This window comes from Felis catus, chromosome F1 (assembly GCF_018350175.1).
Source record: "Felis catus isolate Fca126 chromosome F1, F.catus_Fca126_mat1.0, whole genome shotgun sequence".
Lineage (NCBI taxonomy): Eukaryota > Metazoa > Chordata > Mammalia > Carnivora > Felidae > Felis > Felis catus.
The window spans coordinates 33,014,921-33,042,798 of record NC_058384.1 but is presented as its reverse complement, the minus strand read 5'-3'; the positions used below and the strand labels follow the sequence as shown (position 1 = coordinate 33,042,798).

Genomic DNA, 27,878 nt, shown 5'->3' with positions numbered 1-27,878 from the left:
ACGTTCTAGAACTCAGACCAACAAATAGGCACGCGGGCATGTGCTTCCAAAGGGTCTCGCTAGAGGGCGGAATCGAGACCAGGAAGTTCTAACGCCTGTCGTACAAGGCGACGTAAAACGGCTCTGCTTTATGGCAACCTGGTTCCGCCGTAAAGCGCCGTGGGCGACCTCGCGTGAGTGAGTTGAGACAGCTAACAGGTGGGAAACGCGGCTCTTGAAGGTGGGCGACCTTGACGTTTTTGCTATGGGCAAACGCGGGAGCCGGAGCCAGAGCCAGCTGCTCAACACCCTGACTAAAAAGCAGAAGAAGCATCTTCGGGATTTCGGCGAGGAGCATCCCTTCTATGACAGGTATGGAGGGGCACTGCCGGGGCCAGCCGTGTCCGTGGCTTTTCCCGGGTTGGGTCCGCTGGTCTCCCTGGGGATCGGGACAGAGCGGCGCCCCCCGCTCCCCACCGCTTCCCGCGCTTCCCCCGCGGCCTGGGAGGATTTCGGTGGCATCCCGCCTGGGATGGGGTTCTTCGTGGGTCTTCCTGCCTTTTGTTGAGCCCTTAGCTTTATGCTAGACCGCACGCTCCCTATGGGGTGGGGGGCTGCTTTTCGTACTGTCAGAGGTTTTCTAACATTGATTTTGGTGTTTTGTGTTTTCAAAGAGTTGTCTGGGCCTTTCGACATTACTGATTTATCCACTTACAATGAGGAAACCAGTGTATCGGTAGTTGTGGTTTCCTTTGAGTGTCCGGACTCTCAGTTATGATCTTAGTCCTCACCCGCCACTCCACTTAGGGCTGCTTCATCAGCAGTTGAGGACATTGTAATGAAGCGATGTGCTAGAAAAGGTATTTTATTTGCTAAATTGATACTTCTTTCCGATGAGAGCCAGGTACTGTGTTTGTCATTGTGATGTTGTTAAGCTTTTGTCAATTATCAGTTTGCTGTATTCTTACAATCCCTGTCCAAGAGCATACATAGTTTTTACGTGACTATAGTTATGTATTTATAATGGTCTATTCTGCTTTTTTCACTTAAAGTTGTGTCATTATGGGCGCCTGTTCGTTGAGCGTTCAACTCTTGATTTCCGTTCAGGTCTTTGGATTGAGCCTGGCACTGGGCTGTATGCTGAGCATGGGGCCTGTTTAACACTCCCTCTCTCTCGGGGCCTGTTTAACACTCCCTCTCTCTGCCCCTCTCCCCTGCTGGAGCTTGCGCATGCGCTCGCTCTGTCTCTCTCAAATAAAAAATAAAGTTGTATCATTAGACTTTTTACTAGTTGCTACATGCTAGTAGAGTTTAACATAACTTGTTTCTTCTCAGGGTTTCAGGAAAGGAAGCAAAACCACAGATTTATCAACCGGTAATGCTTTATACTTTTTTTTACACTAGTTGGTTCTGGGTTGTTTTAAGATTGTATATAATAACGATGAAGTCTGGCTACATTTCCACTCCTTTCGATTTTAGACTTAAGCTATTATTTTAGTAATGTGTACTTTTGAATGCAGATGTCTGTTAAAATGTCATTGTGACAACTAATACAGTAACCAGAGTTTGAAACTCTCCTGAGAGATTAGCCTGTTCGAACCTGGTAAGGAGGCTTATTAGAGGGCTCTCTTGGTGAATCTTAAGGAGTATCTTGTTTGCTTAACATAAAAGGAGCCACAAACAATGCAAACTGAACAGGGGTCCTAACTCATTACAACAAACTAAAAACAAAAAACAAAAAACAAAAAACCCCCCACTAAATTCTTTTGTTGTATTGTAATTTTCTTGTTGTTCCTTTCAAGGTGCCAAGTATCTAACACATAGATTAGTTTAACTTCTGGGACCTGTGGGCAGCTCTGTCATTTAAGTATCTGACTTCGGCTCAGGTCATGATCTTGCAGTTCATGAGTTCGAGTTCCGCGTCGGGCTCTGTGCTGTGCTCAGAGCCTGGAGCCTGCCTTGGATTCTGTGTTTCCCTCTCTCTCTCTGCTCCTTCCGTGCCCACATACCTTCTCTCTCTCTCTCTCTCTCTCTCTCTCTCTCTCAAAAATAAATAAACATTAAAAATAATTATAAAAAAATTAGTTCTCATAACCCAAAGCTCTGTTTTTAGTCAGCTTTCTTCCCATGTGGAACATTATCAGTTCAAAGAAGGTGAAAGTTCCTAGAATCATAGCCAATCTACCTTTTTAAAATAACTTTGTTGGGGCCCCTGGGTGGCTCAACTGGTTGAGCATCTGACTTTGGCTCAGGTCATGACCTCACGGCTCGGGGGTTCAAGCCCTGCGTCGGGCTCTGTGCTGACAGCTCAGAGCCTGGAGCCTGCTTCCGATCCTGTGTCTCCCTTTCTCTCTGCCTCTCCCCCACTCTCACTTTGTCTCATTCTGTCTCTCGAAAATAAATGAATGTAAAAAAATTTTTTTTCTAAAAAAAAATAAAATAACTGTTGTTGGGCATGGTTGAATAGATAGGATTGCATATTTACAGAAAAACTGATTTTTATTTATGAAAGTCTGAACCTGTTATACTTTTGGTCTAATGATAATAATCATAGGGTAGAAACGAATGGTTTGTTTCTGTTTCAAAAATTCCCATTTTCCTTTTAGTCAGAGAGTTCAGATACTTCAGGTTCTGAAAGTGAAGCGGAGAGCGAACCAGAGCAAGTTTCTGGGTACCACAGACTACTCGCCACATTAAAGAATGTTTCAGAGGAAGAGGAGGAGGAGGAAGAAGTGGAAGAAGACAGTGCTGTAGATGAGGCAGAAATGGACGATGATGATGGTGAAAGTGATGTCACCGTGGAGGAAGAGACAGCGCCCGAGTCTGCCAAAGTGTGGGAGAGTAGGTGTCTTCAGACATCCTCTGTGTCGGGACAGATTGCCCCCTGAGCACAGTGCCCTCCCTGTACTGAGTGAGTTGGGGGAAAGCACATGGATCCAAAGCAGAGACTCTTAACCTTGGTTGGTTCAGTGATATCTTTGAGAGTCCGATGAAAACACGGGACCCTCTGGCCAGAAAAATGCAGAAGTAATATTTTTGCTTATAATTTCCAGGTCTTCATCAATCCTAGTTAAAGTTTTCTTGATTCAGAGGAAAGGGGACATAATTCTGTTTTTGTGACAGTTTCAGTTAGAGAGATCATTGTCCCTTAGAGAAACCAAATTTAATGGGAGACAGACATGAAAATGCAAACATTTTGAAGCAGCAGATTTGTACGCAACAACTAGCTGTGAGGCGTGGGAGAAACGCCAAATGGTTGCGTGCTGGAGTAAATGGGGGCAGCTGCAGGGAAGAGCTGAGATTGGAAGTTCAAAGGAATTCTCTCTCTCGGACTTCCAGGTGACTTTTTTCCTCTCACTTTGAAACCAACTTTATGGAGCTGCGATTTACGTACAATAAAGCGTACCCGTCTTAAGTATACAACTTGAGGCGTCTGACAGACGTGTACACCCGTGCTATTATGGCCAAAATCAAGATTCAGAACATTTCCAACACTTCCAAAAGGTGTCTTGTCTCTTTAGAGTCCATTTCCCCCTGCTGGCATCAGGCAACCACCGACCCGCATTCTTTCCCTACAGATTAGTTTTGCCTGTTCTAGAAATTCACGTAAGTGGAAGCATACAGTGTATACCTTCCTGTGTCTGGCTGCTTTGGCTCCTCATGTTTTTGTGGTTCATCCATGTCATTTATGTGTTAGCAATTCATGACTTTGTATTGCTGGAGTAATATCCCATTGTCAGTGTATCTGAGTAACTTTTTATATCTCACTATCTGAAGGCCTATTTTCCTTACAGCTGTATTTTTCTCTCTAAGATGTCATTCACCATCCTTAGTATTTTAATTCAGTTTCCCTGGGATGAAAGTTTATTGCCTCAGACTTAGGGGGCTTTTTGTTTTGTTTTTTTTTTTATTTCCTGTTTTGGATTTTTGAAAATGAAAAGTTTGTGAGGTTGTTTTTTTTAATTATAAAACTTAAGAGGGTCGTATAGTTAACCTGTATCTCTACTACCTTGGGATAAACACCTTTAGCGTTTTATGTAACCCTCCAGATTACTTTTTTATGGATACAAGTGTGAGTAGAAGTGTGTGTGTGTAATGGTCTCATACACTTCTGTAATTTACTTTTTTTCTTTAATAGTATACCACAGTCCTTTTCTCTGTGAGTAATTGTGGATTCATATTAGCTTCTTAATTACACAGTATTTCGTTGTCAATGCTATGTGGTAACTTAATTATTACTCCATTGATAGAAAAGGATGAAATCAATTTTTCCAGTTATTTCTGGTCATAATCAGTGCTGCATTAAACATCCTTACATGTTCATCTTAGTGTACTTTGTCCAGTTATCATCTTACAATAAATTCCTAACTGGAACGGAGTCAGCGGTCAGGCTTAATTTTGAAACCTAAGTCTTCCACTTGAATTTGCTTAAAAATAAATAATAGTAATGAATATCAGTGTTGATTTAGGCTAAAGAATTAAGTTTTACTGGTCCACAGAAGTATAATTATATTTATGCATAAATAATTTTATAAAATGTTTCTCAAAATGACAGGTCCTCCTGACCCTGAGGGAAAAGGTGGGGATGGGCCACTTGGCACATCACAAGAATCCTCCGAGGAGTTTACAGATGCAAAACACGAGTCACTCTTCAGCCTGGAAACCAATTTTCTTGAAGAGGAGAGTGGAGGCACGTGTTCTCTGAATGCATCACAAGGTCAGAGCACAGTGTGTGTTGTTCCGTTTCACCAGGTGCTTAGCATGGAGGCTTGTGGGCTAATACACCCCGTTAAATCTCTGGTTACTGGCATGAGCAGCAATAAAAACGGGTTAGCAGCTCCATCTAGAGCTGGAAAGAAATATTTCCCAAAGGTATTTTGTGGTTTTCAGTGGTTAGGCAGTGTTGGGAATCAGGAGGCTATTTAGTAGACAAACCGCCTAAGAGTGATAGTAGGAAGGCCGGTTCCCCGGATCCCGGATCTCCACAGTTGGGAGTCAGGGGAAGACCTCTGATTTTCTCCCCAAGCAGGGAAGGAAGAGAAAGGAGAAAAGTATTTTGCGCTTTTCTCTCTGCCCTTCACTTGCTCTTTGTTATTGGAGCAGGAGTTTTCCAGATTTGTAGACTCAGGACTGGCTAATCTGATTGGTCCTCATTACCAGGGAGCCCCTGAGGGGCCAGAAAGCTCCATCCTGTCTCTCCAGTCTCTCTCAGCCTCTTGGCCATGCCTGTATCCCAGTGGCAGTGACTTGGACAAGGCCTGGCTGTGGTGGGGGTAGGTAGGTCTCTGCTCTCTCTCTCAGCTCCACTTTGTCAGCCTGTGCCTGGCAGGCAAGTCAGGTTGGTCTTGTTCTTTGCTCTGATGGCCTTTTTGGCCCCGTTGCCTTTCTTCAACTTAGCTCTACAATTACTGAAGCTGAAATTTTGATCCATATTTGGTTTATTTGGTTCCGTTGGATGTTGTGCTGGAGAAAGAGAAGTTAGCAGGTAGAATTTGGGCACAAACCCCATTCTGAACCATCAAAACTTCAAAAACATTGGAGGTGACATTAGGAAGCTTGATTATCCCAAAATTTCTCTGGTTGTTTTGCCTGTATGGGTATATAAGCACCTAGAATTCTTATGTCCTATTGTTCTGTCTTAGGTGTTTAGTAGAAAGTGCATTGCATTTGAAGTTTTACCATTTGGATCCTTGCATAGGTCATTTACCTTTTCTCTGCTTCTTTAAAAAAATTTTTTTTGAAGTTTATTTATTTATTTTGGGAGAGAGCACATGTGTGTGATAGTGGGGGAGGAAAGAATCCCTAGCAGGCCCTGCACTAGATCTCACAAACTGAGATCATGACCTGAGCCGAAATCAAGTCAGACACAACTGACTGAGCCACCTAGGCGCCCCAACATTTCTCTGCTTCTTAATGAGTGGGACTGGAAGACAAGGTTGCGTGGGCAGCTCAGAGGACTGGAGATAACCCCAAGTACAGATGCTACCATTTGGATCATTTGTTCAACTCAGTTGAGTATTGAGCATTTCTGCATGTCCTGCAGTGTTAGATAAGTCAGACATGGAACTGCTGTCAGGGATCTTACAGTCTAGTGTATGAGACAAGTCTGCACATATATGTGTTGCAGTGGGTGGGTAGGGATGGGGTGGGGGTGCTGTCCCTAGGGCACTGAGGATGGCCTGTTAGTGGAACCAGCACTGTGCCTGGCACGGTAGGCTCCAGGGAAATATTTATTGTGAGTCAGGAGATAACATTAAACTGATAATATTTGGACATACAAAAATGAGGTGAAGGACAGAATAGAATTTTTCATCGAAGGAAGGAATCCCACAGTGGCAGAAGAGTTTGAGGGCCATGTAATTCAAAGATTGTATTGGAGAAGTAGATTGGAGTTGTACATCCTGCAGCACCCCAGATTTCAGACTGAGAAGCTTCTTCAAGGGTTTTGAGCTGGGAAGTAAAGTGATTAGAGAAGTGTGTTAGGAAAAGGAACCCATTGGAAACTTTTGAGCTGGGGGAGAGGGTGGGGAGATCAGATGGGAGAAAGGATGAGTTAACACCATGGAAAGAAATGTGTTGTTTAGAGGGAAGACCAAGAAAACACCTGTTTTCTCCAAGTGTTCTGACATTCTGGATTTCTGAATTAGATCCATTTCTACAGCATGTGAACAAAGAACTGAAAGAAAAAGAAATTCAAGCTGTTGCCACAAATTCCAAAACTACTCACCAGCTAAAAGTAAGTGTTGCTTGGTTAGTGGTCACAAACGAAGTAAAGCTCCAAGTAAAGCAATGGTCTTGGGTTTTGGCGGTCTCCTCGAACATATGATACATGCTGGTGGTAGATGGGACAGGGGAGCATAACCTAGGAAGGCTGGAAGAGCCTAGGGGAGCACAGGTGTAGCTAGAAAGGCCTGGGGAAGCTGGAGTGTGGGAGCCAGAGAAGAGTGGCTTTGGAGACAGGTACACCAGGGTTTAGATCAGCATCTGAGAGGTGTTGCATGATGTAAGGCAAGTTAATACACCTTTTTGATCTCCACTCTTCTCATCTGTTAGAGGGGGGCAACAGTGCTTATCTCAAAATGAAGAAATTTAGTTTACTGACTGATACATAGAAAGTGTTGAGTAAAACAGTAGCTACTGCTGCTGTTTGTTTGAAATAATCTGAGATAGGTTCACAACTAAGTAATGCAAACGTGGAGCAATTTTTTACTTCTTTGTGTTTTTTGTTTTTCACCAGCTCATGCTGTTTATAAGAATTGGTCATCCTTGTTTAATTGAAATTTTTACTGAGATAATAATTATAGATTCAATTGTAAGAAATAAAGACACCCCTTATGCCCTTTGCCCACTTTCCCCCATTGGTAACATCTTGCAAAACTGTGGTATAGTATCAGGGCCAGGAAATTGACATTGACATGCTCTTCTGTCTTATTCAACTTTCCCCGGTTTTGCTCCTACTCTTTTGTGTGTGTGTTAAGTTCTGTACTGTGTTAAGTGTCCTCTATCCACCACCAAAGTCAAGATGCAGAACATTTCCAGCACTTTAAAGATCTCTCTTGTTCCCACTTGCCCTTTTAAAATCACACCTCCCTCCCTGCCTCTGATTCCTAATCCTTGGTAATCACTATCTGTTCTCCATTTTACAGTTTTGTCATTTCAAAAGTGTTATGTAAAAGAACCCTGGGATGCCTGGGTGGCTCAGTCAGTTAAGCATCTGACTCTTGATTTCGGCTCAGGTCAGGATCTCATGGTTTGTGAGATCGAACCCTGTGTGGGGCTCTGTGCTGGCAGCATGGAATCTGCTTGGTATTCTCTCTTTTCTCTCTCTGCCCCTCCCTTGCATGCATGCACGCATGCACGTGCGCTCTCTCTCAAAATAAATGAACATTAAAAAAAAAAAGAATCCTACAGATTGGCTTTTTTTGCTTTGCATAATTCCCTTGAGATTCATCCCAATCGTTGGTGCATATTAATGATTCTTTTTATTGCTGAGATCATTCTTTTTGTCCCCCCACCTCCCACCCCAGGTCATCAGTTTTGTTACAGTGCAAAAATTTCCAAACTGGTGTCTCACAAAAATATACTTTAGGATTTTAATAGCTGTATCCCCCCCCCCCCAAAAAAAAATTATTCCATGTCCAAGTAAATTTGGAGAACTTTAGGTTAAATAAAATAGAACAGAATTCTTATCACAGGACTCACCAGAACCTTTTGTATTTAATATACATTGTGACTCTCCCGGAGGAGGATTAGCTTTTGTGATGTTTACCAAAGTTATTTGACCTTGGAGCCCTTTCTCTTCTGCAGTGAATTTTGATTTCCTATAACATATTCCACAGAATAGTTTGGGACACACTGACACAGTGAAGAGGTCAGGTTGGAAGTCAGAAACCTTGGGCTCTGGCTCTTAGCTCTGTTCTCTCCTGGAAAGTTTGTCTGAATCATATAACCCCTCTGAACCTTGGCTTTCCTAAACTGTAAGAAGAGCATTATAGCATCTACCTTGCAGGGTTGTTGGTTAGGATTAAACAAAATGATCTTGTAAATCAGAGAGAGCTTGGTAGATTAGGAATTGTGTGAGTGTAACATAGTATAATGCATTTCTTTTTTTTTTTTTTGATTTAACTTTATTTTTTATTTTTTGCATTTCTAACTTAGCTCTTGATCTGTCTCTTTCCTAGTGGCCCATATTGGGCCAGCTTGTCTTTTCATCGAAGTTTCAGAAGTTGGAAACATTTAAACCATCAAAGGACATTGACTTAAAGTCACTTCATCTCCAGAAGCCTCTGGAATCCACCTGGACCAAGACCAACAGCCAGTTCCTCTCTGGTTCCCCTAAATCAAGTAGCCCCTTCACACCCCTCCAGAAAGAGCTCTTCCTAATTATGAATTCTTACCGGGACCTTTTCTACCCAGAAAGGACTGCCCTGAAGAATGGGGAGGAGATCCGCCATGTGTACTGCTTGCACGTAATAAATCATGTCCTCAAAGCCAACGCCCAGGTGCTCGCTAACAATAGCAGACGCCGCAGCCAGAAACTTGGGGTGGGTGACGATGATGACTTCAGAGACCAAGGGCTAACAAGGCCCAAGGTGAGTGACAGCAGGAGGACTTTGTCCTCAAGAAGGAGGCTGCAAGGCACTGCCATATAGGTACTGCCATATGGGCACTGCCTCGCACTTAGCAGGTACTCGACTATTTTAATGATACGAATTCTGGAATAATTAATGAGTCCAAGAGTGAGCATGTTAGTTGGGCCAGGTAGTGTCAGAGCAGTACAGTAGACAGCTCAGTGGACTGTGTCTAGCTGCATATTTGTGGATTTAACTGGAAACTTGTAAGTCACAGGTACTTCCGTGATAGTTTTCCTTAAAGATAACCCTGAACATGTGTAAATGACACTTCATTGTAAATCTCCTCTTGGTGATTGTCAGAGCTGGATGGAACCTTAGTAAGCCTTTTTATCCAATCCCTGGATGTTAAAGCTATTAACAGAGACCCAGATTCATAGAGGACCTTGCTAAAGAGAACCAGGGATGCTAAAGTAGCAGAGATGGGATTAGAACCAAGGATTCTCTTCACTGAGCCACATACATATGTAAACCTTGGAAAACAAATTCCTATTTTTCCATTATATAGTTATTACTGCCTAAAACTATTACATTTATGTGGGTTCATAAGCATAAGTTCCAGTTGATTTGGGGGCTTTGGGAAGAAATGTGTTTTAGTTGTGCTCATGTTATTCATGTTAAGTGGCTACATCTTGTGTCGTCCATTTCCTATACCCCCTTAGCCTATATCCCTCCATATTGAAGAATCTAAAAATATTTTTTAGATTGTTTTACTGAGTTTAGTAGGATTCTAGGGTTTAATACTGATGCGGATCTTAGACATTTCTTGGTCCAACCCCTTACTTGAAAGCTGGGGAAATTGAAGCCTGGACGCTTACATAGCGTGGCTACTAGGCCAGTAACTTGGCCCTCTTCAATCTTGGGTCCTCACTGCTGCACTGTACCAGGCTGAATCATGACACCTCTCCAGCTGTGCTGGTTCCCTTTCTGGGAAACTGAATCTTGGACATAAGGATTATAGATTTATCTGTTTCCATTTACAGTTGTAGAGAAAAATGAAGCAGATTAACCGTGAAGCACATTTAGAATTTGATGGATTGTGTGATCTGATGGGCTGTTCACATTGTTGATATTTACAGAAGGCTAGTTAGAAATTTATTTATCAAGCATATTCTGTTTTCATTCTTAACAGTTGTAACTTTAAGCATTTTTGGAAATGTTTGGAAAACTTAATTTTCCATTGAGATATGATCTTATTGCAGAAATGCTTTATCATCATTTCTGAAAAATGTACTAAAGAACATTCTAGAAAAGTAGTGATTCATTAATCCTTTTCCTTACCAGCTTTATTTGTTCTCTACTTATTACAGCTAATTCATTTATTTATTCATTATATATTTACCCTTTGAGGCTTATGGACAAAAATACCAATACTAAGTTCTATGGGAGACAGAAATGAGTACCATTCCTTGCCACTTGTATGTTTCTATTGGGTTTTTGCTAGTGGGCAGCTGTTAAAGGCATTGACTTAATCCTGAAAGGTATTTTGACATTCTGGTTGAGAAATGCCTCCTGTGGGGCCATGAGCTTAAAGTCCACAGGACACAGTCTGTGGATATGAGAGGTACTCAGCTTCTAGTACTGAGCCAGGTCCTGTGCAAAAGGGGTGATCTAGATATGAGCCCTTCCAGGGGCTGCCGCTCTGTGGAGGGTTCTTGAGCTCCATGTCCTCAGCAGGCTGACTTGCAGCTGCCCATCCTTCCCCTGGTCCCACCAAGGCTGCTGCGGCTTCCTCCACAGGTGCTGATAGTGGTGCCCTTCCGGGAAGCTGCTCTACGGGTGGTCCAGCTCTTCATCAGCCTCCTCGAGGGCGACAGCAAGAAGAAAATAATTGTGAGCAATAAAAAGAGGTTTAAGGGAGAGTATGGCTCAGATCCTGAGGAGAGACCACCCAACCTGAAGAGGCCTGAGGATTATGAAGCCGTGTTTGTCGGCAACATCGATGACCACTTTCGGATTGGTAATTCCTCCTTGTCAGAACTCAGACCCCAAGGGACCTACAGTGTGAGGTTCTCATGGCCGAAGACTAGAAGCCTGGAATTAGGCATTCTCTCAGGGGGTTGAGATGTCCTCCTAACAGGGGTGGGGTGCATTTGAAACATCTTGTCTGCCAGAGGAGAGAGTTTTGCTTGGCTAATGGGGTGGACGCTGGGCTAAGGGTGGAGCATCTCTGAAGCTCTTATATAAAGATACGTGCACATTTATAACAAATGTCTCAGCACACCCATAGCTAGTAGTTGATGCTACAGGGGAGTTGGAAGTGACACAGGCTGAGTGGGTCCCTCGGGGGAGGCTAAATAAACTGAGTGTCTACGCATAATGGTGGACTTTCCTCCTACTGGCCATGTAGAGTGCCTACCCCTGAATTGTCTCCACTCAGGACTTACCAACTGCCATTCAACTTGTTTTGTGTTTGCTTGTCTCGTTCAACTCCCATATACTTGGTTGGTTGTGTATTGATAGAGTAATGTTCTTGGGAAAATGTTCATTCAACAAACATTTATAAAGCATCTATTGGGTGCCGGGTACTGTTAGGAAGCTAGAGATACAGAAATAAAAGTTATGGTTCCTGTTGCTAAGGAAATCCAGCCTCATGGGAAAACAATACAGAATGATCATGATAAGTACTGATCAGAGGATGCAGTGGATGTTCTGGGAGTGTTTAAAGCAATTTCTGTACTCCAAACGAGGACAAGATAGGGAAGGCCTCCTGGTGGAGGTGCCATTTACAGAAAGTTACAAAGAGGGGCGGTCAGCATGCAGGAAAAGATTTCAGACAGGAAACTGCATGTGCAGAGGCATCAGGGTGAATAAGCCAGTCATGACCTAAGATTTATATAGGCTTTAGCAGGACTGGAGTGTCAGGTGAAACGGGACAGGAGTTGATGTTTAGTTTTACATTTTTTTTAATGTTTGTTTTTGAGAGACAGCATGAGCAGGGGAGGGACAGAGAGAGAGGGAGACACAGAATCCAAAGAAGGGTCGAGGCTCTGAGCTGTTGGCCCAGAGCCTGATGCAGGGCTCAAACCCATAAACCATGAGATCATGACCTGAGCCAAAGTTGGCCACCCAACCAGCTGAGCCACCCAGGCACCCCAAGAGTTGATGTTTAGTTTTAAACATGTGCAAGTGTCCTGCAAGCTGCTGATGATGTCAGTTTTGAGCTCAGGAAAGAGATGTGGGCTGGAAATACAGATCATTGTAGAGGTGATGTTACAGTCGTGGTTGGTGAATACCAATTTATTGGTAAATGGTGAATACCCATTTATTACCCATAAACTTAGGTAGAGTGAAAGTAGAACTTACAGCCAAATCAGGGATTTGTGGAAGAGCTGTTTGGATCTGGAAAGATTGATATGGGCCAGGTCAGGTATAGAAATGGAAGGGAGTATTAAAGTGAGGAAAAGAACATTTCAAGGAAGATTGGTTTAATATGCTGCTTTATGCATTTGTGATAAGAAACACTAAAGTGTCATTGAATTGGTGACCTTGGCAAGAGTCATTTCAGTGGAGTGCTGAGAATTGAGCCAGATTGTGATGCATTGAGGAATGAGTGGGAGGTTTCTAAGTGGAGACCATCCTCTGGGGAAGTTGGCCCTAAAGGAAAAGAAGAGAAGGGGAGCTAGATGGGACCATAGACTCAAGAGAGGGAAGATTATTATTATTTTAGTAAGTGAAACAACTTGAACATGGTTATGTGCTAAGGGAAAGATGTGAAGGTACAACATACATCAGAGGGTGAAAGCCAATGGCTTGGTGGGAACTAATGAAGTAATGTGCACTTGGCTGTTTCCTGTAGGAGTGGCAATCCTTCAGAGGAGCATCCGACTGTATGCCCCCTTTTACTCCTCCGACATCCTCATTGCCTCCCCGCTGGGCTTGAGGACCATCATTGGTGGAGAAGGAGAGAAGAAGAGAGATTTTGACTTTTTGTCTTCTATTGAGCTTCTCATCATTGATCAAGCTGACATTTACCTGATGCAGAACTGGGAGCATGTCCTGGTAATGGTGGTCATTTACATTCAGAGTGACAAAGTTCACATTTAGGGAGAGTTGTTTAAGCCTTTTTTTTTTTCTTTTTTAATACTTATTTTTGAGAGAGAGCATGTGCGTGAGTGGGGGAGGGAGAGGGAGAGGGAGACAAAGAATGTGAAACAGGCTCTGTGCTGTCAGCGCAAAGCTCAACATGGGGCTCAAGCCCATGCACCGTGACATCATGACCTGAGCTGAGGTCTGACCCTCGATCCACTGACCCACCCAGGCACACCAGTGGTTTAACTCTTAAAGGGCTATTTAAGTCCAAGTGAGAACTCAGTTTGGAAATGGAAATGTTTCACATTTTCCAGTTTGAAAAAGCCTGTTGTCCCGTTTTCTACCCACAGATTGGTCAATAATCATGCAGAGAAATAAAAATTCTTGTCAGTATTGTCATATCTCCAGCAAAGATTTCTTCCCTTCAGAGGTCACTTCTGTGAATAGACCACTTGAGTGGCTGGTTGGTAGGTTGGTTCCTTTTAACCTGGAAGGTCTTTACCTGACTAATTCTTCCTACCAGTTATGCTCATTCTCTCTTGTTTGGCCTTCAGAGGAAATGGGAAATGTGGCTCAGGATTTCTTAATGTGTGATCTTGTTTTACAGAGAAATGTAGGAGGTCTTTATCTTCCTACTGTAACATGCTGTAATTTTTCCTCCTTCCCCACATACTCTGCAGTGTTGACCATTTTTGCTTTGGAATAATCCTTATCACAGAGCCATAGGTTTGGTTTTTACAGGCACATGAGAACTTGCTTCTGTAGTCCCAGGGCTTGCAGGAAGGTTGGGGCAGATAAAGGGGAGCATTTAGTCATAAAGGAGGGAATACATTTATAGTACTTGTTATCTGTTAATATAGATTTCCAGGTGAAAATATAATGAAGATAGAAAAGGCATGTTGATAGCTGAGTCTTATTTCTTAATTTGAGGGAAAGGCAGGTGTTGTGTCTCTGGGGATCTCCTAATGTTTGAGAACTAAGTCACTGAAGAACAACAGCTGTTTTCCATGTCATTTCTCTTCTTATCCAAGTCTGGGACTGAAGAACCCATAGAGTGACCAGGCAACATTTCTGAAGTTCCTTTTAAAGGAATATTCCTGCAAGTACCATTTTGATCCTTTCTGAAAGATCCAAGAGATGGTCAGTTTTAGCCTACCTTCCTTTTGGCAGTGTTCACCTAACTGGGCAATTCACACCCATCTGGGCCTTGATTTTCTGGTGTGATTTGGAGGTTGATTGTACATAGCCCATGGGGTTAATAAGATGATAGATTTATAAAATGCTTAGCAGTGCCCAACAGGTACATCCAGAATAAAAATTAACGGTAGTTATTTTTGTTCAAAGCATTTGATGAACCACATGAACCTACTGCCATTGGATTCACATGGGGTGGACTTCTCTCGAGTGAGGATGTGGAGCCTCAATAATTGGTCCAAGTATTATCGCCAGACACTGCTTTTCGGGGCCCTGCAGGATGCCCAGATCAACTCCGTGTTCAACAAGTACTGTGTCAATCTGCAAGGCCAGGTGGGCTCTCTCCTTGTTTCTCTGGGTCTTCATGAAGCACTGTGTACTGTTTGGGTCATGAGGCATAAGGAGAAGATGGCATTTGGTCAGCAGTGGGGATGGCTGGCCTCCTGACACTCTAATTGACTCCTGACAGGTGGCTGTGAGGAACGTCCCAATGACAGGCTCCATCAGCCATGTCCTGGTGCAGCTTCCACATGTCTTCCAGAGGATGGAAGCTGAAAACCTAGCTTCAGTGATTGATGACAGGTACCTATCCCTTCCTGGTCCCATTGGACACTTGGGGGTCAGAGAGAGGGATTTGGCTTTGGCCTATGAGATGAGATAATTGAACCTGATCATCATTGACAGAGGAGGAGACTGAAGCCCAGAGAGGAATGGTACCTTGTCCTAGTTCCCCAGCTGGTTAGTGATAGCATTAGTACTGCAGATCGGGGCCTTTCCACAAGATTGGGGCATTTCTTAATTACATTACACTGGTTAATGCTGCAGAGTGTTCTATGTCAACAACTTAATTTTAAGCCCTTCAGAGCAGGAATTAATGCCCAGAAGCGAACACTGAAACCTTTACTTTTTTCTTTTTTTATTTTTGAAACCTTTAAATATTCAACTCTAAGCCCTTCACCTTTTGCTTCCTGCAGACATCAAGGTTCCAGTGTTTTTAATTCTCTCTGCATTTTCCCTGTCTCCTCATGGTGTTGGTCAGGGGACCATGGGAGTTGTTCAGTGATGATTTGTTGATTGACAACAGAATGAATGCGTGAGTGAATGGTTTGTGTATGTACTTCTAGAATAATTCTCTGAGATATACTGGCATCGCATCTATTTGTTACAATGAATAGTGTTAGCACTTATTTTTTTATCCTTATATAATCTCTTTGTGATGAGGTAGGCCATACTGGCCTTTTGGGGGAGGTAGAAGGAGATTGTGACTTGCTCAGGGTAACCCAGTTAGTGAGGACACTGAGGGCTAATCTCTCGGTCATTGACTTTGCCCTTTGCTTTTCCAAATCAGGTTTAACTTTTTTGTGAACAAGATTTTGCCTCAGTATCGTGATGCAGTCATGTCTCACACGCTCATCTATGTCCCCTCCTACTTTGACTTTGTGCGCCTCCGAAATTACTTCAAGAAGGAAGAACTGAACTTCACCCACATCTGCGAGTACACCCCGAAGTCTGGTGTTTCCAGGGCCAGACACTTCTTCCTTCAAGGAGAGAAGCAGTTTCTGCTCCTCACAGAACGCTTCCATTTCTACAAAAGGTAAAGTAGTGCCAGGTTTTGAGTGTCCTCTCAGGAGGGGAAAATGCAGTGTGGATCATGGCCTACTTCTGAGAGCATGGTAAGCTTTGCAGTGTTGTGAGGTCCTCTTGTGTCTACCTTTTGTAGAGGAGCCAGAGAGTTTTGGAACTGGACAGGCTCTTCTTGGTTGGTTGGTTGGCTTCCTCCCCAAATGGGCATTGTTGGAGAATGTAGAAACAAATGAGTGACTACAGTATAATCTGTGTGGGTCTAGAGTGGGTCCACACTTGGGGATGCTTCCTGTAGCTGTGGTTGTACACCTCAAGAAAGACATGACTGAGTTGAACAACTCTAGATAGCACAACTGAAGTGACTGTAGGAAGCAGAGGGCCCTGTCATGGAAGCAAAGCCAAAATACCAGGGACTGTGTGGTCTGTGGAGGCAGAGGTGGAGGCTGAGCACAAAGTCAGTGTTCAGAAAGTTCCAGTGTGTCTTGAAGAGGTGCACACACACTTCCTGACCAAGGAGACTAGGAGTGAGGGGCCCCTTGTTTGTAGGAGGCAAAAGATGAGGGGCTTACAACTGAATATTTAATGATTTCAGAATTTGCTTTGCTTCCCCACTATGTGATTTTGACAAAACAAGTTGGACTGGCCTTTAAAAAAATTTTTTTTTAAATGTTTATTTACTTTTGAGAGGTGGGGGGCGAGGGGCAGAGAGAGGGGGACACAGAATCCGAAGCAGGCTCCAAGCTCTGAGCTGTCAGCACAGACCCCGATGTGGGGCTCGAACTCACAAACCATGAGATCATGACCTGAGCCGAAGTTGGACGCTTAACTGACTGAGCCACCCAGGCACCCCTGGATTGGCCTTTTTTAAAAAATTCTAATTAGAGTGTTAGTAATATTGGGCTTTCTGTTACTATTTGCAACCTTTCGTGCCCCGAGAAGTCAGGTATTTTATTGTTTTGCCAAGTTTGTCTCTGCTGCCAAGTGAAAAGCCCTTTTTAAACCCTTATCTACAGAGAGAGGGAAAATTGCATCCTATTATCTCTTCTTTCCTGATTCACAATAATGTTCAGTGAATTTACGTTTTGCCTTTACCGTTTTATTAATTCTCAGTCACATGTACTACTGAGGGGCACTTTTTCTCAGAGAACTCCAAACACGTAAGAACTCTTCTAGGCTTTGGAGCATATTTGATGATGCACATTGGCATTGCTTTGCCTTTTGGTTTATCCTGATGTTAGGATGTGCTCCCCAGACATGTTCTTGTTACTAAGACGGGGAGGGAGGAATCTAGCATCCCACCAGGGCTGAGCTGACATGACATGACCTCTTTGGCTATTCTGCTGATTAGGTGATCTGTGAGTGGAGAGAGGAGAAACGGCTACATTTGTGTTCTCTGGGCTCCATTCTGGGCCACCTACACAGGGCTGTTTGGCCAAAGAGTGCTGATGCATTTTGGCATCGTTATTTGCTTTGTTCCGGTGAGTTGTTGTTTTCATTCATGTTGGAAAGTGATATTTTGGGGGAGTTTGCACTCGGCAGGTCTTAAGAGCCCTTAATTTTCTGTCAGCTTGACACATGAAAGCAAGCCTTTTAAATGAAGTGTATGGATTGGAAAATTTCCCAGCGTGATGGTCTATAGCAAGTATGAATTAAGCCGGGAGGAAAAGAGTGTTCTCATATAGCAGCTTTTCAAGGAGAGGGCATGGTGTCTTAAGTAGGCAGCACAATCCACTGGCTTACACCACTGTATTTACCAAACTATTTAGCCCCCAAATCATTATAAAGACAAATCAAGCATGTACCACTTGCCTTATACCCTGGACCAGGTTGGTGAGTATATCCTGTCCTGGATTGAAGATGAATAGAAACAATGTGCTTCAGTGTTCTGCGACTGCTAATTATCTCAAAGTTTCCAGCTCTAGATTTTTTGCTTGAAAGGTCATCAAAGTGATGATAGGTGCTTTTATCTGCAATGCCTTTGTGATTCGATTTGACCTTGGGAAACATATGTTAAACTTTAATCCAGCTCTGAAATTCTGTATTTATATTCTCTAGAAGTAGGCAGTGTTAGAAATACCACTGCTTTTTTGTGAGCTAGCAAAACATTTTCATCCATAAGATGATTCATTTTTTTGTGGGGATTGGGGGATGAAACGAGTTGAATCTTAGGATTGGACAGGCCTTTGGTCATGATGGCCCACCGAAGGATGGGATGCTTCACAGTCCTTTCTGTGAGCTTTATCACTGGGTTGCTACAGCAGGGAGAATTCTTAACCAGGGCACAAGTCAGAAACTCTGGAGGTGGGATTTATGGGGTTGGGAAAGGCTGCTGGGGTATTTCTTTTATCTTCCTTTTTTTTTCTTAATGTTTATTTTCGAGAGAGAAAGAGAGCACCAGCAGGAGAGAGGCAGAGAGGGAGGGGAGGGGCAGAGAGAGAGACAGACAGACAGACAGACACAGAATCCAAAGCAGGCTTCAGGCTCCAAGCTGTCAGCACAGAGCCCGATACGGGGTCAGACTCACAAACCATGAGGCCATGACCTGAGCCAAAGTCAGATGCTTAACCGACTGAGTCACCCAGGCATACTGGGATATTTCTGACTACTCCCAGCCCCTACGTGACAATCCCCAGTTCTGGAAATAGCAGACCAACTTTATAGACAATGTGGAGAAGCCAGCCTTTCAAATCAGCTGTGAGTGCCTCATTTATCTTTCACATTTGGTAGGTGAGGTCGACATCTGAATGTCCTTTGTCCTTAGTTAAAGTTCCCATCCAGCCATTGAGTCCTATTTCTAGGGGTCACTGAAGACCGAAAACCTGTTCCAGGGGAGGAAGAAGCTACATAGGGGAAGGGATGCTGAACATTATGGAGAATCGACAGTAACTGTCCCTCTGAAGAGGCTGTCACCACGTTCACTGTTTCCAGGAGATACCTAGTCTGTTGTGGGAGATTGAAACTGAGAAAGATCTTCTTGGGTTTTAAATACAGCACTTAGTAGAATTTGTTTTGTTGTTTTGTTTTATAAGTATGCTGATTCTAAGAGTGTTAGACAGTTGTTGTAGAGAACTTGGAAAATGTAGGTTAAAAAAAACAAAATGGAATCTCACTGCCCTGATATTAATACCCATTTTAGTGTGTTTTTTTAATGTGAAAAATACGTGCACATGTACAAACGTGTGTACCCCCACACACACATTTTTTTTTTTTTTAACTAAATTGGGATTACATTGTACTCGTTGGGAGTTTTTTCTTTTATGCATTTTATGTGTTCATTGAAAAAGAATTTTAATATGTTAACATTTTGGCATATGTATTTGTGTATCATGGGTGCATTTTTAAGTTGACATACATAGCTCTATCATGTCCTCCCTTCCCCCAGCTTTTTATTTGGAAAGATTTCATTTCACAGGAAATTGTAAGACTATAATAGTGAACGTCGATAGCTCCTTTTTCTGGGATTTCACCAGCTGTTAGCATTTTGCCACATTTGTATGCACCCCTGTTCTCTGTCTTTCCTTCTCTCTGTCCATTCACATCTTAATTTTTCTTTCTGAACCATTTGTAAACAAGTTCAGGGGCTTCATGACATTGAACCCCTAAATCTTTCAGCATGTAGCTCCTAAAAACAAGAATATTATTTTATCTAATGGTAATACCACTATCAAACCACTTGATATTATTATAGTAATATCATCTGATACATAGTCTGTATTCAAATTTTCCTTGTTGTCCTGATGACCACTGTAGCTGTTACACCCCATAATCCAGGATTCGGTTAAGGATCATACATTACATTTGGTTAATGTTTCTTTAGTCTGTCTTAGTAGTTCTCAGCTGGGGGCAGTTTTGTTCCAGAAGACATTTTTGGTGGTCAAAACTGGAGGGTTATTCTAGTGGTCTAGTGCTTCTAGTGGATTGCGGCCAGGATGTTTCTGGATACCCTAGAGTACAGAGGATAGCCCCACAACAAAGAATTATCTGGCTCAATAGGTCAATAGTGTGGAGGTTAAGAAACCTTGATCTAAAATAGTTCTGTTGCTTTTTTTCCCTTGACATTTTTTGAAGAGCCAATCCAGTTTCCTACAGAATGTCCCAAAGCCTAGATTGTATAATTGTTTTGTTTTATTATTCAGGTTGTTTTGTTTTATTATTCAGATCACTGGTTCCCAGATTTTGCTGTACATTAAAATCCCCTTGGGGAGCTTTTAAAGATCCAAATACCCAAGGCATACACCCCAGTGCCAATTAAATCCCTGTGTCTGGGGATGGGAGCGAAGCACAGATATTTCAGGCACACAACCAGACAGGTGATTCATAGTGCAGTGACGTTCAGACTAGATTAAACATCTTTTGGGGAGAACTCCACATAGAGGATATTGTATACTTTCCACTCTGTCTTGTCAAGAGGCACATAATGTCGGTTTATATCATTTTTGGTGATGTTGAATGTAATCACTTGGTCAAAGTGTATCTGCTAGATCTCTTCATTGTAAAAGTACCTTTTCTATTTATAAGTAAGCTATGAGGTGTGTATTGCATCCTTTTAAATGGCATATAGTATGTTGTATGGATATATAAGTAGCTCAGTTTCCTTTTCATGGGTATATAGATTCCAAAAAAATTGTTCTATTATATGCAACAATGCCAAGAACATCTATGTGCATAATTGATGGCATAGTTGTCTAGTTATTTTATTAGAATAAATTTAGGCAGGAAAACTTGTTAGCTCAAAAACTGTATGCATTGAAAAATTTATTATGCATTGCCCTTTCCTCCCTCCCTCTGTCTTCCCCATATCTTCTCTCCCTCCCCAAAATACACACACAATAATTTATACTCCATTAGCCTATTTCTGCAAAACCCCACTTGTTGCCAGTGACTTGATAGCCAGAGTGATTCCTCAGTGTGTTAATGTCTTTTAAAGAGTCTTGCATGTGTGCGTGCGTGCGTGTGCGTGTGTGTGTGTGTGTGTGTGTGTTTGTAATTGTCAATTGAATGTAGGGGCTGAGATGGGTAGTACTTACAATCAGGCATACCTCTTACTCTTCAGGCCACTTGTGTGGGAGTTGTGAATCGAGTCAGGATTTGGTTATTACTGTAGCTAACCTTCCATGCACCACAGACTTCAAATTCCTCTAGCAGTCAGTGCTTAGTGTAGGGCCTGGGGTACGGGCAGGTCTTTTCTCAGTGTCCATCTTCTCTCGGCTTCCACCAAGCCCTGTGCCCCTGTGACAGAGGAGGGGTCTCTCCCCACTCGAGCCCCTTTTGCGGCAGCAGGCTGCTCTTGCTTGTTACTCCCTGTGAGGCTTGAGGTGGGATTGGGGTTCTCTCCGTGTGGCTTGGTTTGAGGCGGGCCCTGTTGGTCCTAGGCTGCGGAGCTGGGGCCCGGTCAGCATTCCTGCAGCCCACTCCGTGGCAGCCGAACCCTACCTTGAATCTGTGAGGGATCTTGGTAGGAAAGAACTTCCTGCTTCTCCCACGGTGGTGGCAGACCTGTGCTTATGTCAGTGTAGGATCTTGGGCTGAATGGATTTTGTGTTCTTTCCCCAGGGACAGTCTGCTGCTGCTTTTTACTGGGCGTAAGTCTTGTGGTGAGGAAGCATGGGTGGGCCTTTCAGGCCCCAGCCCCAGCTCTTGACCTTTGCCCCTCTCTCAGCAGTTTCAGATTTTACTTCATATACATATGGGTCTGGGAAGTGAGTGAGGTTTCATGTCTGCACCGAGGAGTCTCTCTCAGGTCTCCTGCCTCGCCTCCCACCTTTCTCCACGACCCCCATCGGAGGCCTGTGGAAGAGAGCTCACGAGTGAACGCGAGCTAAAGGAGTGTCCACCAGTCTCAAGGGTTCTGAACTGTCGCACAGGCCTACACTTGCCCTTTAAGAATTTGTGCAGCTCTTTTCTTGCTCCCCATTTTCTTGGCAGCTGCCCTCTTCCTCCTGTGCTCTGCCAGAAACTCTCTCTTCAGAGAGGTTTGTCACTCTGGAATTCAGTCAGTGGTGGGCTGGCTCGTGAGATCTGCTTGCCCATCTCTTCCCGACTCCCAAGTTTAGCAACATAACGTTGGTAGCTTGAAATTGGCCACGGTGGGAGTATTTACGCCACAGAATTTGGCAATTGCTTCAAATCCGCACCCTCTCGTCCCCACTGAGAACCAGTTCTTAAACATACACCAGCATACCATTGAATCAGTTCACTTGGTTGCCTTGTGACACGTGCTGGGAAAAGGAACATAGGTTATGTGGCTTTTTCTGGTTAGTGTGGAAGCAGTGCTCTCTTGAGTTTTCTACGTACAAAGCGCAAGTGGAACTCGGTGTTTGCTTTTGTTTGTTTCGATAACTAGTGAGGTAGAACAGTGTACTCAAGTTCATTAGCCATTGGAATTCCTTCCTGATGGTAATGTGGAAAAGTGAACCAAGTAGTGGGTTGCAGTTACAGTTTGCAAGATGAGGGTCTCCAGAGAGATCAGGACGATCTGTGGGATAAGAAGACAAGGAAAGCGGATCCTCTGTGAATAAAATAGAATTCCCAAGTGAGTCTTACATCAGCAGCGTATGAGAGGGCTTTAGCAGGAAAAATCAGAACTTTGTCAACTATAAAATCTTTTGTTATGGGGCCCCAGAGGAAATAATTGACCCGGGCCCGAACCATACAGTGAGTCCCTAAGGTCCGCACCTTGCCCCCCCCCCCCCCCCCCCCCCCCCCCCCCCCCCCCCCCCACTGCATACAGCGCTGCAGCAGGGAGAGAAGTGCACGAGCTGTTGAAACTAATTGCTTTTCCGTAATGCCTGATGGGTCCTCAGTCAGGATTTTGTAAATGGGTGAACGTGGGACATCTGCCATGGAGTTAGCATGTCTGCAGAGTGACAAGAGAAGACTGATGGGAACTCCTTTACAGTTTATGCAGTTCATTTTACGACCTGGGTCTGACCTCATTGCCATCACAGGACATTCTGTTTTGCCCGATTATAATAAGGGTAACGTTAAGTTGTGTTTACTTTTTAAATTTTCTGTGACAGATCTTTAATCCTAGTCTACTGTTCTTCCCCATCCTACCTTGGTCTACCCAGAGTAGGCTCAAGAAATGCAAATTTGTTTTATCACTATCTCAAGCCAAACATTAGGAATTCAAACATGTTGTCACAAAATAAGCCCTTCCAACTCAAAATAACCTTTGGTCTGTCGGATGGTGAGCCATTATCTTCCTCCTTGAGCATGGAGCAGCAAGAGGGAGCTACGCCCCTATCGAACTCTCAGGTAGCTTTTCCATAAATGTTCTCAAGGAGATATAGCCTCTCTTTCCCCTCCTAATAGGTATACCATAAAAGGGATCAGGAACCTGATTTTCTATGAACTGCCAACATATCCCCACTTCTACAGCGAAGTCTGTAACATGCTGAGAGCCACCAGCAGAGGAGAGGAAGCCACCTGGACTTGCACTGTCCTCTACTCCAAGTACGACGCCCAGAGGTTGGCTGCTGTGGTTGGCGTGGAGCGGGCTGCGCAGATGCTGCAGTCCCACAAGAACGTCCACCTCTTCATTACTGGAGAAAGATGAGAACTTGTTGGACAGGAAACGGTATTGGCGGGATACCTGATGCTTGGTTCTGTGCCACTTGGACCCAATTCTGATCACTTACGCAAGGACTGCTCCAGGAAGGAGCACCGGGCAGCAGCGGAGCGGATACGTCTTTCTCTTTAGGTCATGCGTCCCTGAAAAGTTAAATGTAAACCAGATTCTGGGCACATCTTTCAGAGATCAGGAGGGAGCTAACAGAACTCTGAGAGGTTGGCAGAAGGAAAACGTTCTACTTGTGAAACTTTTTGTAAGCCATAAATTCTTCTGGTGTTATTTTATTCTCTAATTTATTACACTTGGTAAATTCTTTCAGATTCGCCTATTTCTGTCTGATGCTTCCTTAAAGTAAGGCATACATGTCATTGCTTGTGAGAATTGGTTGTGAGAATATTGGGAGACTTCTTGCTGCTGAATATCATCTTAATTGTGGATCACACGTGTTTTGCAAAACTATTATTTTTCCCCAGCCAAACTTTTTAAAATCTTAAATATTCTATTTTAATTCAGCCTAGAAGAATACATTCACTGATTTTTTTTTAACTCACAATAGTAAATGTTGTAAAATATACACTTAAAATCGTGTTATTTGAAATAACATTAATCTTTACTCTGTTTCAAGAAATAATTTTGTGAGACTCTTGGTGTCATGACATCTGTCTTCATGTCACTGTCTTCATTATTATGGTGGCCCTTTTTTAAGTCCTATACAGATAAAAATGAAAATCACACTTCTAAAAACATTTTTATTTTGAAATATTCCCAGAAAAATTGTAAGTCCTGAACCTAAACCATTTGAGAATAAGTTGCTGACTTGATGGGCCTATCATTTGTAAAAATTACCCCTGGATGTAGTGTGTATTTCCTGTAAACAAGGACATTTTTCCATGTAACCAGAAAACAAATATCAAATCAGGAAACTGCCATTAATACTTATTGCCGTCTAATCCTTGGCCACCATTCAGGTTTTGCCAAGTGGTCCAGTCATGTCCTTAATAGCAAAAGGAGATTGTTGAGAATTACATGTTGCCTTTCATTGTCGTACCTCTGTAGTGTCCTTTATTCTGGAAGACTACCCCAGCTTTTTGCTGGCTTTCTTGACTTTGACATTTTTGAAGATTACAGACTGGTTATTATTTTGGGTAATGTTTCCCTTTGATTAGGTTTAGTTGACGCACCACTAGCAGGAACACTGAAGCACTGCTGTGTCCTCACCCCGTCTCCTCAGGTGGCACACAGTGTCCATGTGCCCCGTCAGTGATGATGCTAACTGACCACTTGTTTTTCTTTTGTCTTTTTAAAATTGTTTTTTAAAAATTTTATTTTTAAGTAGTGTCTACATCCATTGTGGGGCTCGAACCTACAACCCTGAGATCAAGAGGCACATGCTCTACTGAGTGAGCCAGCCATATGCCCCGCTAACTGACCACTTGTTTAAGGCACTGTTTGCCAGGGTTTTCCAGTATGGAGTTACTCTTTTCCTGTTATTTGTTAATTTCCGTCAGTATGGGCTTGTAGTTTCATCTTCTATTCAATGGGTTATAATCCATCACTATCATTGTGGACGTGTATACACACACAGCATATGAATTTATTTCTATATCCATGTATTGAAAACCATGAATTCACACCACACTTTGACACCACGGACGCCTTCCGGTGTTCTCCCTGTCTGTAGTTGTAACTTCCTTCTCAGACAGTGAGATATGTGGCTCCCATTATCCTCAATGGAACAGCCCGTAATTGGTACAGATTTTCTTTTACTTGGACACACTTAAAATTGCTTAGCAAAAACAAGTAAAATCACTTTTGGGGTAGTCTTCCTGCTAAGTATTTAAATAGGCATTTTTATTTCTCTCTTTCCTCAACAGGGAAAGTAGAACTATTCATTCCATAGACAGATGGGTTCCTAAAGTTCTGAAAATTGAGGTGACAGTCATAAGCTGCCCAAACCAATGCTACAAAGACCGTTTTATATCCCCAGAGTGTCCTGTGTGTTATTGGCCTATCTGTGCTGCTGTTTACCATGTATACATGGAGCATGTATATTATGAGAAAAGAAATGGGTTCCCTTGCCTGGTTCAGAGATAGGAGGAAAAAGGGGCTCTGGTTGCCCCCCCTCTTCTATTTCTGTGTTCATTATGCTGCACTGTAGCTGATCTCATGGCTCTCATTACCACTGCTTACAAGACTCCCAGAGCTGCGGCTTCTCTGGGTCTCTACGCACGTGTGAACCTGGATTTTAAGTCCATGAGATAGCCCCAGGAATCTGCATTTGATTAAGCATCCCTAGTGATTTTAGTGCTGGCTTATAGGCAGCCAACTGCTTCTCACCTGTGAGAACACGGAGGATTTCAAGTGTGAACAAAGTACTTCTTTCGTTCTTGGCTCGGTACCTGGGAAAGAAGGTGAGCCTCAGTAGCTGGCCCTGGCTCCTGAGTTGATTGCAAAAAGTTGATTCTCTGGAATGGTTCCATTAAAAGGATGCCTTAACATCAGATCTCTCACATACACCAAATAAGGGAGAGAAGAGAATTTATTGGACTATGGATAATAATGCCTGAGCTGGAATTACATACCATCTTGCTATTTCTTATTTTTTTTCCTTCCCCATAGTAGTAACAACTAGCTTAGCACTTTTCTTTTTGAGGGGAGAAAAGCTTTGAATCATGAATGCTTCGTACAGCTGGCTGCACCATGTGCAATATTCAAAAAACAAGAACTAGCTAATCATAGAGAACCAGCAGCTAAACAGCCCTCTGCTGGCTTCCAAAGGGCTTATAATTGGTGCAGATGGCCCCGGCGGGATGGGGAGCATATCCCTGCTGACTCCTTGCACCCCAGAGGGCCAGGAGGGGTGGGGTGGGGGGGGGGGCTCATGAAGGCTCTTGGCCCTGATCATGCCCTCGTGGGAGTGAGGAGCCAGGCTGCTGAGGAAGGAGGGGGAAGGCAGGTGGTGTGGGAGCCTGCTGGCCGCCTTCTGCCCAGCCTTCCCAAGGCCACATGAACAGATCTTCAGGCTGCAGAGTTTAGATTTGATGAGTCGAGGGCCTCAAGATGACAGAAGGCCTGGGGTGAGGGAACAGGAGTTGGAAGTTCTTTATAATCATCTGAAGAGTCTCATTGTGCAACCAGCAGGTGGCTGTGAGGTGCCTGCAGCTTGCCGAAGAGGAATGTAATGGAAACGCATCAACTTCACCTTTCCCGGAGCATCTTCCAAGCGGCATGGCCTTCACAGCTGGTCCGTCTGCTCCTTCTGCCCCTGTCCTTTCAATCTCTTCCCCAATTTCTCTGTCTTTAAAGGGCTTATGGTAGTGATTTTTATTATCAGTGTTCCTACTCCCGACTTACTATTTTAAAAAGCTTTTCTGGAGGCCTAGCTAAATAGAATTCTAAACAAATTTCAGTCAGCTTTTAATTAGTCTGTGAATTGGGAGCAGATACACAGATAACCCAAAATTGCTGTAGTCTTTGGAAGGCGAAAGAGAGGAGAGCTCTCTCCTTCCCTCTGGGCCTATCCACTCCCTCCCTGGTGAACCCAACCACATTCAGCTGACAGAGGAAAGTCGTGTTTCTTTCTAAAAATTTGTGGCCCTTCCTCCTATACCATATGCTCTCATCAGAGTTGCAATAAAATTCTGTGCATTTTCTATTCTGTTTTGCAAATGAACATGCATTTCTGTCCCCTGAGGTCAAGTTTGCTTTCTTTCCATCGCCCTGCTCTGAGGACTTTGCTTTCTTCGTTCAGATGTGGGAAGGAGTCGGCTCTGCTCTCATTGTGTGTATTTCGGCATAATTCCCGGATTCCCCTGACCTCTCTGGCCACATTGCCATTTTATCTGTGGGAGGTGAAGGCACGAGAAAGAACAGAGCTCCAGGCCTCAGTGAGACAGGCCGTCTCAACAGTTAGGGTCCTGTGCTCCCCAGAGAGCTGGTTCGCCCCACGCAGAGAAGTCTGCCCGCTCCTGGTGGGAGCGGCTGTCCCCCTCGCTGCTGGGACAAACAAACCTCTGCACTCACTTGTCCTCATGACAGCCCCTCACATCGGGTGAGGGATGGCTCATTCCTAGGCTGCTCCTGGCCTTCAGTCTTGGGTCTCTGCAGCTGGCTGTGACCAGGTGGGAACTAGCCTGGCTGACGGGGAAGGAAGGCAGTTCTGCCGCTTGGCTGATTTGGAAGCCGCACTGAATTCCTGCCCATCTGTTCTCCCAGCTGAGCCAGGGCCGAAGCCGTCTACCTCTTGCCAGCCCAGGGAATGACATGTAGGCCAGTGTCCTGCAGCCCTCGTCCTCCCTGCCCTCTGCAGCCCGTCTCACATGCCAGTGTGGCTCCCTGCAGAGAAATGGTCCTGGGCCCGCAGCTGGTGTTTGCCTGCAGACATT

General features: G+C 43.7%; 1 protein-coding gene across 4 annotated transcripts; it reads left to right on the top strand.

Moving 5' to 3' along the window:
* The first annotated feature begins 126 nt into the window (after positions 1-126).
* On the top strand, positions 127-27,148 carry UTP25 (UTP25 small subunit processor component). 4 transcript variants are annotated; one of them, XM_045048669.1, is made up of 12 exons: positions 127-351; positions 1,315-1,354; positions 2,586-2,820; positions 4,535-4,696; positions 6,627-6,715; positions 8,661-9,071; positions 10,851-11,070; positions 12,910-13,112; positions 14,487-14,669; positions 14,806-14,918; positions 15,685-15,930; positions 26,632-27,148. In XM_045048669.1, exons 1-12 carry the CDS (start codon positions 245-247, stop codon positions 26,642-26,644), a joined length of 2,022 nt encoding a protein of 673 aa, XP_044904604.1. In that variant the 5' UTR covers positions 127-244; the 3' UTR covers positions 26,645-27,148. The 4 variants fall into 4 exon arrangements, with proteins under 4 accessions (XP_044904604.1, XP_003999491.1, XP_019677426.1 ...); XM_003999442.5 differs by lacking the exon at positions 26,632-27,148 and adding an exon at positions 23,235-23,811 and having other exon boundaries at positions 128-351; XM_019821867.2 differs by lacking the exons at positions 1,315-1,354; positions 26,632-27,148 and adding an exon at positions 23,235-23,811 and having other exon boundaries at positions 215-351.
* The last annotated feature ends 730 nt before the right edge of the window (positions 27,149-27,878 follow it).